Source organism: Echiichthys vipera (genome assembly GCF_963691815.1).
Source record: "Echiichthys vipera genome assembly, chromosome: 9".
In the NCBI taxonomy this organism is placed as follows: domain Eukaryota; kingdom Metazoa; phylum Chordata; class Actinopteri; order Perciformes; family Trachinidae; genus Echiichthys; species Echiichthys vipera.
Genome location: NC_139834.1, coordinates 8,581,884 through 8,597,455, shown reverse-complemented (window position 1 = coordinate 8,597,455; position 15,572 = coordinate 8,581,884). Strand labels below are relative to the sequence as shown.

Here is a 15,572-nt window from a genome sequence, read left to right as displayed (position 1 = left end):
AGATAGAATTGAAAATGTTTATTTCTGGGCTCAACATTCTTTTAAGGCTGTATTTATCTCAAGCTTGATGACATTTGAGAAAAAAAGAGGCATTCATTATATAAAAAGAAGCTCAACTGTGGATAGAAATGACATACATAACAAAATTAGCAACTTAAATGTATATGAAGACACCTAAATGCTGAAGTCTCATTAGCAAATATGTTTTCCTATGGCCAGCTTAGAATTATAAGGTGTGTTTTATGTCTTTATGGAAAGATGTCTCACACTCAGATTTACACTGTTAAATGTTGTTTAGGAAACCCGCAGAGCTTCAGAGAAGGTTCAAGGTTTCTGGTGTCGATGACTGGTGTATGTTTTTCCGAATCTCACGATTGGTGTTTTTCTGAAGTCTGTTATCGATTAGTCACGGCAAATAGTAGCCCACACTCTGCTCGGAGCCCCCAACACAGCTGTTGGTATGTCAGAGGGATAAATCACTGCTGTGGGCCCAATGGACAGGGAGAGATGGGGTGAGAGGTCGGAGGTCACGGAGGAGCACAGAAGGGAAACCCTGCTGATGTGGAATCATAGAAAAATAATGACAATATAATGCCGCCGTTGATCCTCAATTTTATACTAGTGGATTAATTCACGTGTCAGAAGAGGTTCGAGGTTCACTCTGAAGCTCTTACCGTCGTCATGACGGATAGTGATTCATTTTCTTACAATCAGCTGCAAATGTTCTACTTATACTTTCAACATGGCCTCCACAGCACGGAGACGATTCAGACTTTTCCTTTCACTGGGAAGTTCTTCATAAATGCCGGGGCAGCCCAGTCTCTGTGGGCCTCCCTCTGTCTTCTCCGGTCTGAAAAAGACACTTTAGTGACCGGTCCAACAGGCGGATAGCAGCTCAGACAGCTGAAACTGAGTTCCTGTCTGGCATCGCTTTGAGTCAGACTGCAAACTCAGTCCTCAAAAACGACAGAGAGGCTCCCTGGTGACACATGGGAGGCTGTATGGAAAGTGAATTTGAAGGCAGTTAAAGGTGCATGCTGGGGGTCTGAGATCCCCTCCATCCTCTCCCCCTCCCCCGATCCCCCACCTGCCCTGTCAGGGTAATTGGAAGTTGCTGTGCTAAGTCCTCCGTGCTCGGGGCCCCGGGGCCTCCTCAAACGGCTCCCTGAGGCTCCCCCGGCAGGAAGACGTCACGGAGGCACAGGAAGGGAAAACAACGTTCAGCTGACCTCTCTGAGGAACTCTCTGTGCGGCGGGCTTTGGGTCAGCGCCAGTCTTGACTTCATCCGGCGCTGGGACCCAGATGTACAGCTCTCTGGTGGTGCTTTTCAATAGTGAGTCTTCAACCAATTCGGAAGTAGTCAGGTTTTTTTTTTTCTTCTTTCAAGAGGACAGGTAACAAATTGAAGGTGGAGACCGTCACAGGGAGAAATAAGGTCAGCGTGGATCTGTTTAACATGTCTGACAGATGAAGATCCACCTGGGGACCACTGCAAAGGTTTACTACTTCGCTTTGGTGAGTTTTTCCTCTTCCTCGGACACTCGCATCGCTTAATCCCAAAAGAGATTTTGTGCAGGAAGAATGAAATGAAGCAGTTCCTTCTCCTGCTGTCAGTTTTATGACCTGAGATGAAAAATGACCTTGACGGACTATTGTCTTTGTAAAAGATAGAGAAAGAAAACCACAAAACACTTGTTATTATGTCATGTCTTTGGCTAAAGATAGAGACAGAAAAAGGGAGATGCTGTTTAATTTTTATCTTTAATTCTGGTCTGCACCCTAACGAAACAGAGGTCAAAATATAGCCCCAGTGCAAGACTGGGTTAACTGCTTGTTTTGACCCACTGTTTTTCTATAACAGTTGAGTTATTTACCCAAACTAAAATATGGTTATTAAATATGTTATTTTGAGCTTGATTTAAACACAACAAGCTTAAGTTTTGCCTTTTTAAACTGTTAATCAAAGTATCAAAATTATAAAAATGGAAAAAGATACACATTAGTAACAATCTGTAACGTTTATACATTATTTGAGTATTTCTATTTTATGCTACTTAATAATTCTACTCCACAACATTTGGCAGGAAAATATCCTGTCCTTTTACTGCACTGGATTTATTTATACTAACATTTATTCGTAAAAGTATACAATATATTTATATGATATTATGCAGTACTATATTAATAATCTACCCAGTAGAATTCAAAAGTCTTGTTTTTACGGAGCAGTTCAGTTCAGTTCAGTTCAGTTCAGTTCAGTTCAGTTCGTTGAACATGACAAAAATTATTTTTGCGTTTCCATTGTCAAAAGTTGGGGATGGTACCAATAGAATTCGATCCGTTAAAAAAAAAAAGGATATTACATATAGTGATAAAATAGGATCATTTAATATACTTATACACCACACTACATTTATACATTTCATAATATCATATAGTCACTACATTTATTCATTCCATAATTACTTTTAGCAAATAATACAGGACTTTTACTTGTAATGGAGTATTTTAACATTGTTGTATTGTTACTTTTACTTAATTCTTCTGCCACTACATGTAGGTTTAAAAGAGTAGAGTAGATCATAACAGTTTACAGCCATGCCATATTTTAGTTTGGGTAAACAGTAGTATAAAAAATAACACTGGCTCAAACCAACCCTTTGTCTCAGGTGTTTTATACTAATGGGTGCTGGGTCCTTCAGTACTGCTGGTGTTGTGTTGACCTAAATCGTGTCAGTGTTGACGCAGTGATTTTAGTGTACAAGGGATTTAACAATGAAAATAAAGACACATTTGAGGATGATTTTCAGAAGATATGTGTTCAGGATTCGGATGCAAGATGGCTGCACTGCAAGTTCAATAAAGTTTAATTGTACAATAAAGTTCACGTGCGAGTAAACCTATAACAATACTGAGTGTGTGAGGTTTGTCTTCTTTATGTTGCCCATTGAGACGCTTAGTGCTTTATTATACGATACAGATTTCACTTTAGTGTTCTTCTTTCTACCTTTGCAGAGAGTTATTTCTGCATAAATGTAGAAGAAACTGATATAATGCAACATCTCGGCCTGTTAATGTTGATTGACTGACGTTATTTGTCTGAACAAACAGAAGAGGAAACATTTAGGAAAGACTTCTGTTGAGCAATGGCTCCATGAAAACATCTCTGCAGATTAAACACAAATCACTGCTCTGACTGCTCAAACGTGTTCCCATCAACAGAAAAAGCCAAAATAGATGACCCACAAACGGGAAGGATCCAAAGAGTTTTTTCAACATCATCTGGGAGAGCAGTCCTGATTCCCCAATGGGTGCTTACCATCAGCATTTTTGTAGTCTTGCCAGAGAGCTGTTGTTAGAAACAAACTTGCACATGGTAATATTTCAATAGCGTCTGCTCTCACAGTCTCTTTCAAACACTCGCTGGCTGGGGAGATGGCCCCTCGCTCCACCTGCATGTCAAAGATATTAATGGTCCTGAGTCACTTTGTGGCTCAGGACTCAGATACCTCGCTTCCGATTTTACTGAACATGACCACTTTTCCAAAAGGAGGAGGCCGTCAGTCTGCCCAACTGTCAACCAAGGGGGGAGAAAAGCCTGCCTTAGGAGGCGGTTGTGTCTCCTCAAACATGCAAGAACAATTGTTTTCATGTGCCAGAGAGTTTGGCAAGGCCTTCAGACAGAGGGAGGATGATTGAGGGCCATACAGTGAATAGGATGGGCGGGTGTGTGGGGCTGGTAAAAGGAAATCCCAGAGAAGAAATTAGGGAACAATACAGATCTCCGTAACACGGCCCTGTTCTGCTGAAGGCTCTGACAATCAACCTCCAGCACTCAGCAGCCTGCCAAAGCCCAGAGGCTGAGGTGAGAATGCAGAAACACAGACCGAAAGGGGTTTTTTCTTGCTTCCTTAAACAAACAATTGAACGGGCTGTGTGATGAAGCTCTGCAGCCTCACAAAGACAGGAATCATCTCAGCCAGTTTCAGTCATATTCAGTATAGAATAAATCATCCAGAACAAACCGGAGGAAAAAAATCACATTGTTCTCGCTGCCTGTGCTTTTATCACATTAACCTTTTATCACATTAACCTTTTTATAATGTCTCCGCGCTGGTGACAGCCGTGTCCGTATGTTTCCATTCTTGTGAACCCAATCTCTCAGGAGGGACTTTCTTCGATTTGGCAAACGTCCACTTGGACTCAGAGATGAACTGATACGATTTTGGAGGACAAAGGTCAAGGTCACAACCAAAACTGAAGAACTCCTTCGCTACTTATGACAGCATTGCACACAAATGTCTGTCAGGATGAAATTATAAAGTGGTGACATTGTCTAATGAAAAGGTCAAAGGTCAACTGCACTGTGACGTTGTAATGTTTCCGTCCGTCATTCAAACGCCATAATTCAGGAAGATAAGGAGAGACATTTGGTCAGGTACTGAATCTGTAACACTAATCTTGAAAATGTGGTGAATGTTTGGATATTCTTTATATGATTTTTATGAAATATTACGTTCTATTTAACTCTTTATAACAGTGACCTGAAGTGGACTGCAGCGGTTAAATTTAGGCAAAAAATAGGTGATGATTAAAACAACTTGGTAAGGATTAGAAAACGGTGGATTAGGAAATGGTTTGGTCTTTTTACTTCTGGGACACACCAGTGTTTTGAGACCCATCCACCACCCTGACCCGCATCCATATGCAGGGTTAGGCTTATTTCCTTTTTTGTTCTGTTATAAATAACATGCATTATTTGATATTTATATTTTATATATATATTTTATATGTACAGTATATGTATGATTTTAGTCTATTTTAGTCATTTTCATCTGGTTGATTGTCTAAGTTTATTTAGTTAATGTTTTGTTTCCTTGCTGCTGAAATAATTCCTTTTGTAGCACAATCAAGATTGTATATGAACTCAACTAAGGATTTGTTTTGGTTTCAGTGTAGATAGAATTATCGCACTATCATCTTTCAGCCTCTCCAGCATTGAAACGTTGGTACTGCTACGGTCCATCAAAGAGCTATATATCTGTCAACCCCAGTAAACCTGCACAATCTTCATGGGAAAGTCTCTGTGTACAGGACCTGTGGGAGAAATGGCGGAACCATTGGGACGTTTCATTTCAGCAAACAGAGGATTTCCTCAATCAGAGGCTAAAGAGTGTGCAGTGAACAACCTCGCTGACAGAAACATGGAGACCTCTGCTAGCAGCTGGGCGTGCTAACAACCTCTGGGATTTACTGTGGCGTGCAACACCCTTTAACTACAACATGGAGAGCCAGTATCAAACATACACGCACACATCACACGTGCACTAAAGTCACTTTTATACCAACAATCAAACCTTCAGAGAATCACAACTTTGATAGGTCCTATGAACTTCTTTTATAATCGAGCTATTTCCTTTTAACACATAGTTTAAATAACTGTAAAACTCCCTTGTGCTCGATTAAGATGTTTTAATAAATGCAGCACAGAACATCTGCAGTGACGAACAAGTTAAATATTTTTAAGAAACCTGCAGTATCATGCTTTTGTATTTCTCATGCTGAGATTCCTCCCCATCATAAATCTACAGCCCCTCACAGCTGCAGTTACCAATAGGAAGTGGAGAAAAACTCATCTCCACTGATGTTCTGTGTTAACTTCAGTAAATGTCTACATCCCTGCTCGTTGTGCCAGCTGCCGCTGAATGAGGTATTGTTTAATGCAGATGGTGGAATCCGAAGACCTCACTCTTCCCTTTCCCATAAAGCCCGTCTGCTATTAATAACCATATATCGACCTCCTTTGTCAACAAGAGCGACACATACAAATAATATGCTTGAAGGGAGACAATGGGGAGTTCCCTGCGATGAAAACAACAGGATGAGCCAGTCTCATAAGTGTGTGTGTGTGTGTGTGTGTGTGTGTGTGTGTGTGTGTGTGTGTGTGTGTGTGTGTGTGTGTGTGTGTGTGTGTGTGTGTGTGTGTGTGTGTGTGTGTGTGTGTGTGTGTGTGTGTGTGTGTGTGTGTGTGTGTGTGTGATATTGGCGTGAGTCTCCAGTATGTTAGACGGTCAGTCTCTTGAAAACATCTCGATGACCAACTATAAGTAAAATCCATTTTTGCAGATCCAGATCATTTGTGAGGCCTGTTGCACTTTAAGCAGGTTCTTTTTTTTTATCTATTTCATGTGGAACAAATCTATTTTGTTCAAATATATATATACGTATATATAAACCCTAATAAACTGCCCGATGCAGCCGCTTTAATCCTTTAAAAATGAAAAAACAAAAAAAGCATATAGCTAGGGCGTGCATTCCTTTTGCTTTAAAAGACTTCTATGTTTCATCACAATACAAAAAAACGCCTTAACACTCTGTTTGAGTGTCTACATTTACAATTCTTTCAGATCAATATGTTTTGTGTGTTTATTTATTCAAATTTGATTTTAAAAAAACAGCAACACTATTTCAATACTTGTATGACTTATTATAGTTAATGACTTACCTAACCTTGTAGTTTACAGGTGACTGTCTGACCATTTTTGTAACTTTACAAAACCGACAATCTGACATTGATTTGCGTTCTAGGAGCCACGTTTGATTCAAAACAAGATTCAGGGGGTGTTAAAGGAGCAACTCAACAATTTCATATTGTACCTTATTCCATAAGGTTTGGTGGGCGACTCACAAAACAGATTTTAAACTGAAGCAGAAGCCAAGATATCCTGATGTTTAGTCTCTAATGTGGCCTGAAAACACTACAATTACAATTTTATGCAACTCATCTTGGTGCCTTTCATTAGACCCTCCTTAAACCCCAAACTTTTTAATGCAGCCTTTCTGTTAGAAGTTTAAGCCCCAAGCCCAATCTAAGATAAACCTGACCTATACAAATACAAACCTGATGACATAGAGTGGGACCTCTGAGATCGTAAAAAATGAATGGGTCTCAATGCAGATAATTTAATTATTTGCTGGTCCCAGTCGTTATATGCACCGAATTGGAAATATGTTGTTTGTGGATTCAAATGATTATTTTTCATGTCAGGAGTTTCATCGTTTCTTATGCAATTGTTCAGTTTAAGGCTCAACAAAATGAGAAACACTGTGTCATGTCGTGTATGTGAAGTCACGTCACACCAGGGTACCAAGCGTTGCTTGTGACATACAGCCTATCATTGGTGTCGAGAGCAGCGAAGAGTTGTAGTTCACAAAGCGACCTCACACAAACCCAGCCATTATCAAACCTCATTAGCGATAAATTGTAGCTTTTTTTTGCATGAAAATATTCTCATTAAAAACCACAAACAACATTTGAAAGGGACCAGAAAATAATTTTTATTAGCCATAGGAAATACATTCATCAGAAATTCATATTGAGGTCCTATGTACGGGAAATACAAAGGCGGGACTTCACCACTCTTCACGCCCCAACCAGTTGACTCTTTTTCATCATTCTCTCTTGGAGGATAATGAGACATGGGCCCCTGGGCACAGACATGTAAGAGCCCCCCACTCTGTCTCTGTAGGAACAAGACTCCAAAATTCAGAGTCTACTTTTAGTCGTTTGCTACTAATTTTGGGTCTCTTTGTGATCATTGTGTGCTTAATATTTAGATGGTTTATTATGTGGTCATTTTATTTCTCTCTGTAGACATTTTACATCCATTTTTAATTGTTTTGTATGTCTTTGTAATTGTTTAGCACCTCCGTGATTGTTTTGCATCTATTTTTTAGTCATTTTGTATCTTTTGTGTTGGTTTTGCATCTATTTTTATGTGACATATGACATTTTATGTTTATATGTCGTAATTTTGTTCTATTCTATCTGTTTTTAATCATTGTGCGTGTCTTTGTCGTCATTCTTTTGTGGTCGATTTGTGTCTACTTTCAGTCATTTAACATCTCTTTGTGCTCATTTTGTATCCCTATAGTTGTTTTTTTCTCTTTGTGGTGCTTTTGTGTCCTTTTGTGTATACTTGTGGTCATTTAGCATTTCTTTGTGATCATTTTGTGTGGGTATTTTTTCAACAATATTTTATGAGTCGGGGCCCCTGACTTTATGGGCACCTGGGCCTGTGCCTGGTAATCCATCCATCCTCACAAGGCTAGGGCTGATTTAAAACAGTGGGGGACACGTTGAGCCATTTTCTACCCATGAAGAGCTGCTTTGTATAAATTTGGTGAGAAATGTTAATATTAACACCAGCATTGATGTGTCTCACCACAGCACAGTCATATCATTTAGTTTACAGCTCAAAAAACATGTTCAAGTGTGCAGTACTTTAAGCTCCCTCTTGTGGAACAATAAAGATTTGATCTGAACTGCGTGTGTTAAAGGAAGTGACCCAAAACTCAAATGTTGTGTTGTACTATCAAAAAAGAAAAAAAATATATATAAATATGTTTGCACTGCTATGAAACCACCACATGGTGGCAATGAATGCCTGCTAATGCCCTCAGCTCAAACGTGGCCACTTTTTAGAGGATGTGGCTCCATTTCAGGTGAAATCAGAACACCACTTATTACAGCTAACTCAAGTGGCAGATGAAGTGTAAAACATGTGCCAGAAGGTATTGCTCATTAAGGTGAGTCTTTAAATAACCAAAAATTCAAGCTTGTAACATTGTATTCATATTTAATTGTTCATTTCCCTGCACACTATACAAACAAAAGTCAGTGCTGTTTGTTTTCAGCTGCTGTTGGTTCATTACGCAACCCAGAGCCAGCCAGAAATTACTGCAAACTGCAATGAAGATGTTACTCTGAGGTGTCCAGGTATTGATGCTCACAGCATGGATTTCCTCTCTATTGCATGGTACAAGGTGAGTCCATTTAAATGTGACCTAAGTTAAGCTACAGTTGTGTGTCAGGGACATTTATTCAGTCTGATGTGGATATTTACACAAATTACTTTTTGGTTTTCAGTTTGAACCGCTCAACAGCAACAACAAACTTGGCATCATCAGGAGGGCCAAAGATGACAAGACCCCTCAGTACTACAACTTCACTCGTTCACCCAAACCCGAGTTTAAAGAAAATCACAGTCTGTTGCTCCGCAGTGTGAGAGCTGCAGACTCGGGCACCTACGAGTGTGACATCAGTGCAAATGTCGGGGGTCAAAATCGTAATCTCAAAGTCAACCTAACTGTACACGGTAAGCTTTTTGATTAATTTAATTTTCACCCTACTGGGCAGAATTTCAATTTAACAATAAAAGCACACACATATCTGGATAGTGTTTTGACACGTTTTTGATATCTCCAGTGTTGGAAGTAACACGTTACTAATTAATTCCACCATTTGTGGAAGCACTAAGTAGAAATGTAACAAATTACTTTTTCAAACTAATTTATTCAATTACAGTTGTGAAATTCAAATGGGTTTGTTTCTTTTTTCTTGATCATCATGGCAGACAAAAACAGCTTTACCTTTGTGAGTAATGGAACAAAACTGGAAAAAGTGTGCATTAATGAGATAATTGAAGCAGATATTTACTTCCCCTAACTACTTATATTTGCATCAACTAGGAGACGTAACTAGAAACTGTAACTACCCACTTATTTTCATTAACGTCAACAACACTGCTCATCTCTAAATGTGGGATTTGTAATGCAGTGACAAGATCTTTATGGCCGCTGCAAGTGAAAGAGGTTATTTCCTTTCATTTTTGACAGTTAGAGTTGCAGGATACAGTATGCAAGTCTAGAAAGTAATGTAAGTATGTTAGTTTCCTTGCAAGGTGCCTCAGGAACTTTAACATAATCACAGAAAAAATATTTGCATTAAACTCTGTTAAACCATATGTCGCGTTTAATGCATGGTCATATTTGCCAAAATATTCCAATATGAATCAAGTAGAGGGTTAAATTCATGACTAATCCTCAAAAATCAAGAGTGTGCTCAAGTTTTTGGGTTACAGCTTTTGAAGATGCACCAAAAATTGATAATGTTATCATTTTAATCTGTATATATCCAGTTAGTTTGATCGATTAAACATGTCATGTGACAAAAAGAAGTTTATAGCCCCAACTTGTCAACAACAGTCACAGAACAAGTCAAGCCACATCAAGAAGCAGGAAACACCCTTTGATTTGATCCATCTCCTCAAACACACACAATCTTTTCCTTTCCACTGTGACAGTTATGCATTTTCAACACATACATGTTTAACCATTCATTCAAAATTACACGTCTACCAACGCACAGATGTTGCCTCTGCTTGATACAATTATTTCTATTTTTGATTAAAAACAAAACATAATTCCAGTGTAAAAAAAAATGTTAAATTGTTTAATCATCGATAAGATACAAATATCAAAACCACATGTTGCTCTGAGAGATTTCTACTGAAATATCAAATTTATACACTGATTTTATTTTATTTTTTGTCTTAATACAGTGTGTGCAACCCATGCCGACCTGACAACAATGCCAACTGTCTTGAACACGACTGAGAAGGTCTGCCCACTGGTGGAGGACCTGCCTGTCCTGTGGAGCGTTATAGGCTATATGGCAGTGGGCCTCGCCAAAATTGCTTTATCCCTAATCTGTATTTGGGTAAATAAATCTATTTATGTTCATGCACTGTATGTTAAAGGTTATGAAGCAAACTTCAAGTCAGTCAAATTAATGATTTAACATGACAAAGGTTCTTTATACATGGATAATTCAAATGAAATTAAAGGGGAATGTGTAATAGAGAGGAGAGTTCTGGAGGTGCTGGTAAAAGGAAAACAATGGTAAAAATCTGTAAAGTTCAAAGCAGAATCAAAAGTAACAGAGATTTCTTGCATGTTCATGGACATTTTCAAACCCAAGAATGGTTTAACCGTTGATTTGAGGCCTTAAAAATTAAGACTTCTGTGTCTTAGTTCTGTTTAGCAAGACAAAGTTTTTGTCATCCACCATTTGACGCTGAAAACTCTTGACTTCACCTGGTTTGAAGGGGAAGTACATCTGCATGAAAGTGTTTTCTAAAAACAGTCCTCTGTGGAAACATACAGACAGGTGCTTCAAAACTAAAAGTTTTCATTCCTATCAGAGACTCCTAAATCTTGCCATTGAGAAGCAGAGCATGTGTTGGTCACCAGTCGCTCCAAAAAAAGCTGCGTCTACCTTGATGTGCTGCTGTGCTGAAATAATACAGAGACGAGCTCAGACATGCTTTAAATTCATTCAGTTGTGAGTGAAAACAGAAGATATAGGTAATGCTTCAACTTTTAAAAAAAATCAGCTCGGAGCTCTGTTGAAAATCCTCTGACTCGTTAACTCTCAAATCCTACTCCTAACCAAGTCGTTTTTGTGTACCTAGTTAAACCATTTTGATCATCACAGCGTATTTTGCTATTCAGTTTGGAGGACTTGCTGGTCCGTCCCATGGTTTAAGAAAGTCAACAGGTCAGCCATAATTTCTACCTTTACAAAGATAATAGTGTTTTGTTAGAGAGGTATTCATTCAACTATACATTTATCATTGAGGCTATGATGTGCAGTTCACTCCATTATAATGAGACATTTTCTCTTTTTTTTTACAAACCACAAGAGTGGAAGAATATTAACTATTTAATTATATCAAAGAAACACATTTCCATATAATGCAGTCCTCTAGTTATCGACAAACATATAGTTAGATGGATACCTCTCTGACAGTGTCAATAAAAACGGAGCGTTGTTATCTATTTAAAGGTAGAAATATGTCTGAGCGTTGGATTGCATTAGATTGTATGGGTGTAGCCTACATAAAAGAGTGGCCAGGGGCGTCATTTTTAAAAGAAAATACACATGTTCAGATGAATTCTTATAAAACTTGACACTGAAAATGATGCAGGATGAATTTTAGTTCCATTTTGTCTTGTGTTTTGTGTAGTAAGTGTGAAACACCCCGTGTCTTGCAGATGAGTAATACTGTTATCGTAGGCGAGACGACTGCTCTGAGGCTCCATTTCCTCTGCAGCCTTGTTGGAGTGGGAGGTCTATTTTCCAGTTGCACAATTTGTCGAATTGATTTGTTTTTTTGCTGTTTCGTCTCTTTGTGTGATCCTTCAGGTTATTCATGCTGCCCGTGCGAGGTCTTCAAGACGACGGCAGCATAAGTGGTGAAGCTGACCTGTGAGATCATGTAAATAGACACACGAATCTTCTAAATCGGCAATTACAAATGATTTTATTTTTGCATTTCTTTTATTTATTGCACTTCACCTGATTTCATCTATATTTCTGTACTTTTTCCAGTAAAATGTCCTCTGTCTGTGAAAATGTGTCACTGATTTGGACCAAACCGCTGGTCCTTTCATAGGCATGAATGAGGTCAGCTTAGGCAGATATGTTTGTCATAACTAAACAGGAACAGATATGAGAGGATGTAAGCCTTTATAGGAACAGACCACCATGCACAGCACTCACACCATGCACGCACTGCCAAAGGTGTAAAAGCATCTATCATAGTGTATACAGCTGATATTGTAACATTGAATTTATGTGTTTACATTGTACAGGGATTTAAATAAACTTATAATATGCTAACAGAGTTCAAACTGTTTAGTTTTCATGTCTTTGATTGTTCTGTTCATAAATGTAAAATAATGCATTTACTTTTTATGATAAAAATCTGCAACTTGTGGTTTTCACCCACCGCACGTAATACACCACAAACACCAATAAACATCATATCAACAATGCTTTATCAGATGCATATTGTGGCTTTTTTGCTCGATGGGTGAAGCCCTCTTGAGGTGAGTGCAGTTCCTTTTTCAAGTAAAGTGAAAGCGAATCCTGTCAAGATGCTGTGTTCATGCTCCTCCAGTCTGTTATTGACTCTCAGAGATCCAGCTGCTTGTATCCTGCAGTAAAAGCCTCCGATCATCACAGTGAGAGTGAGCATCTACCGCTGAGTTCTCCTCCTGGTTTACTGAGTCAAACTAATAAAGGAAGTCCATTAAATGGGTCGCTGCCTTTTGAAAATATTGATTTGAGATCATAAAAGAAGCGAGGCGCCTCACTGAGAGCAGCTCAGCAGGTACAGCCTGGAGAAAAATGTGCACAGATCCCCACCTACTGGCACAGCGTCAGACAACACCACCACAGCCAGACACATTCAAAACTCAACTGACGAACTGGACTGTTTTGAAACAGGGCATAACTGGTCATATTTTACCACAAAGCCTCGTTTGGATCGGCTCCTGTTTGCCCTGTTGAAGTTACTGCATTTCGCTGTTAATACGAACTCAACACTTCCTGTACCTGTTCAAAGAGAAAACACTTCAGACAACAAGGTGCTGAAAGTATTATTATGGTGTTGATTTTATTAAGTTAAAGTGATATAAATATAAAATATGTATAATGATATGAATATACATCAGTTTAGCCACCAGGAGTTTATTAACCCTTTTTTGTGTGTGTTGATCCACAGCCCTGTCTTTTATCTGAGGCCTGGCCATTATTTGAGACTTTGAATGCACGACTATTTTTCCATGCGCTACATTTATTTAAGTAAAAGATCTGAATACTTCTTCCACTGCTGTAGTGTATAAGCCTATAGACCATTTATCTCACCACCAGGAGAACTCCTAAATAGCACTAAAAGTTCCTAACTAAAGCCTTATTTGGACGGGATTAGTTTAATGCGGGGTAAAACAGTCTTACCTCAGGACGTCTGTAATATAAATGGCCAATTCACCAGATTTACGTCACCTCCCTGTCGCCATATAGGTGTCACGTAGCTTCCTGATCTCACAAAACTAACTAAACAGGAAACTAATGGACAGAATCGATTACCTAAAAAAAGTGATGAGTGCTTCTTCAAGCGCCTCCATGTTCAAAAAATGTGGAAACTAGGTATAAACAGGATATGACGGAATATAAACACGACCTCCCCTGAATTTGCTAGTAGGAGGTTTCACTTTGACAGGCATTCCAGTGCACTTTGCCTAGTTGGAGGTCCGAAACTTCGGACTTCCCATGGCACTTGAACGCAGCAAGTGAAACAGAGCGACGGATGACAGGCAGGAAGCTCGGCAAATCATTTTATTCTCACCGAATAAAAAGATTGGTCAGACTTTTATCAGAAATATATGAGAACTGAATATTGATTAGTTTTAACACCTGGTGGATTTCTTTTACATTTTAGTGTGCCAGACACTTACTAGGAGCATTTTAAGATTACAAAAGAAAAGTGTAAAAATGCCAGAAAGGTAAGTTTTTAATATGTAACAAACTATATACAAAAGTGTCTAGTGCGCAAGAGGAAAAAGTGTTAGGTCCAAGTGAGGGTGGTGCTCTCCTGAGCGTGTCAAGTGTCGTGAGGTTGCAAGCGACTGCGAGATGATCACAGGGTGAACACAAGCTGGTGGTAGGCAGGCAGACCTGGAGGCCGAAAGGGGGACAGGATCACGGGTAACCGGAGCAAAAAGGAACACATGAACAATTAACCATAGATCCACAGAGAGGAGTAGAAATTACAAAGTACAAGGGAAGCCAATGATCATGACATGACACCGCTCTGATGATGCAACAACGATCTGGCGCCGAATGCGTCTCACATCGGGTTTCCTATACTGGCAGGGAGGTGATGAGTGGGATTGGTTCCACCTGGCACAGCTTGCCCAGAAAACCACGCCTTCAGTTTCCAACAAACAAACACAGAGAGGGGAGACATATACAGGAAAACACAGACAGAGGGAGACAAAACACAGGAACAAAAGGAAAGAGAAGGCCTGCCTGGATCGCATCCTGACAACTTGCAAGTCTTGCACTTGTCTTGTACCTTGTTGGACTTGTTGAGAACTGGTGAAGTTGTTCCTGTCGGCTGATCCAGGATCAGTTGTAAAAAACTTTGCCTAAATTCTCTGTGTTGATTCGTTTGATGTTAAAGGATGGATCAGTCTTGTTTTTAGATCCATCCAGAGTCCTTTATCACTTTCAGAATCAGAATCAGAACCAGAAAACCTTTAATGTCCCGCAGACGGGGAAATTCTTTTGTCACAGCAGCAACAGAATACTACAAAATAAGGTCAAAAATAGCAAAAATAAGCAATAAAGTTAAATTTAAAAAGGGGAGAAATAGAAATAGACATATATACATATTCACACGATATAGTGCAGTTGTTCTTGTTTTGTTTGTTTTGTGATAATATAATTTATTGGCATTGGAAAGACACTTTTGCTTATTGTGGACTTGAACAGGACTTGGCTTGGACTTGATTAAGTTGGTCTTGACTAGATTGTTCTAGTTTGTACAGCGTTTTCCTACACATGTATTCACTGTGTCAACAACCTCTCTAAACTACAGTGACCCAATAAACACGGATGAATGGAGTCCTGCTGGCATGGACCTGACATGGCATGAGATGTGCAGACAGCTCTCTAAAGATGTATCACTGCTCTTGTCTGTGTGGGAAAGACCTGTCGCCTCTTAACTATTTGACACCACCCCACGAGGAGTTAAAGTGTAAAGGCGTGTAGTTAATCTTCTCTGTACTCGGACAGAGGCTTCAAAGTGCGTCCAGCAGGCTCCTCTCAGCCAGTCTGGAGCTCTTTTTCCTCTAAACGCAGCAAAACTTCACTCAAGAG

The 15,572-nt window shown here is 39.3% G+C and overlaps 1 protein-coding gene across 1 annotated transcript; it reads left to right on the top strand.

Moving 5' to 3' along the window:
• The first annotated feature begins 1,416 nt into the window (after positions 1-1,416).
• LOC310951972 (uncharacterized protein) lies at positions 1,417-12,610 on the top strand. Its single transcript, XM_083920459.1, has 5 exons — positions 1,417-1,516; positions 8,699-8,827; positions 8,931-9,159; positions 10,405-10,562; positions 12,051-12,610. The coding sequence occupies exons 1-5, from the start codon at positions 1,469-1,471 to the stop codon at positions 12,102-12,104; spliced, it is 618 nt and encodes a 205-aa protein (XP_083776585.1). The 5' UTR covers positions 1,417-1,468; the 3' UTR covers positions 12,105-12,610.
• The last annotated feature ends 2,962 nt before the right edge of the window (positions 12,611-15,572 follow it).

Bases quoted from the DNA above. Each gene is read 5' to 3' on its own strand.
- LOC310951972 (XM_083920459.1), top strand. From the start codon at position 1,469: ATGAAGATCCACCTGGGGACCACTGCAAAGGTTTACTACTTCGCTTTG. The intron at 1,517-8,698 runs GTGAGTTTTTCC...GTTTGTTTTCAG, and splicing joins AGGTTTACTACTTCGCTTTG to CTGCTGTTGGTTCATTACGC. The intron at 8,828-8,930 runs GTGAGTCCATTT...TTTGGTTTTCAG, and splicing joins TCTCTATTGCATGGTACAAG to TTTGAACCGCTCAACAGCAA.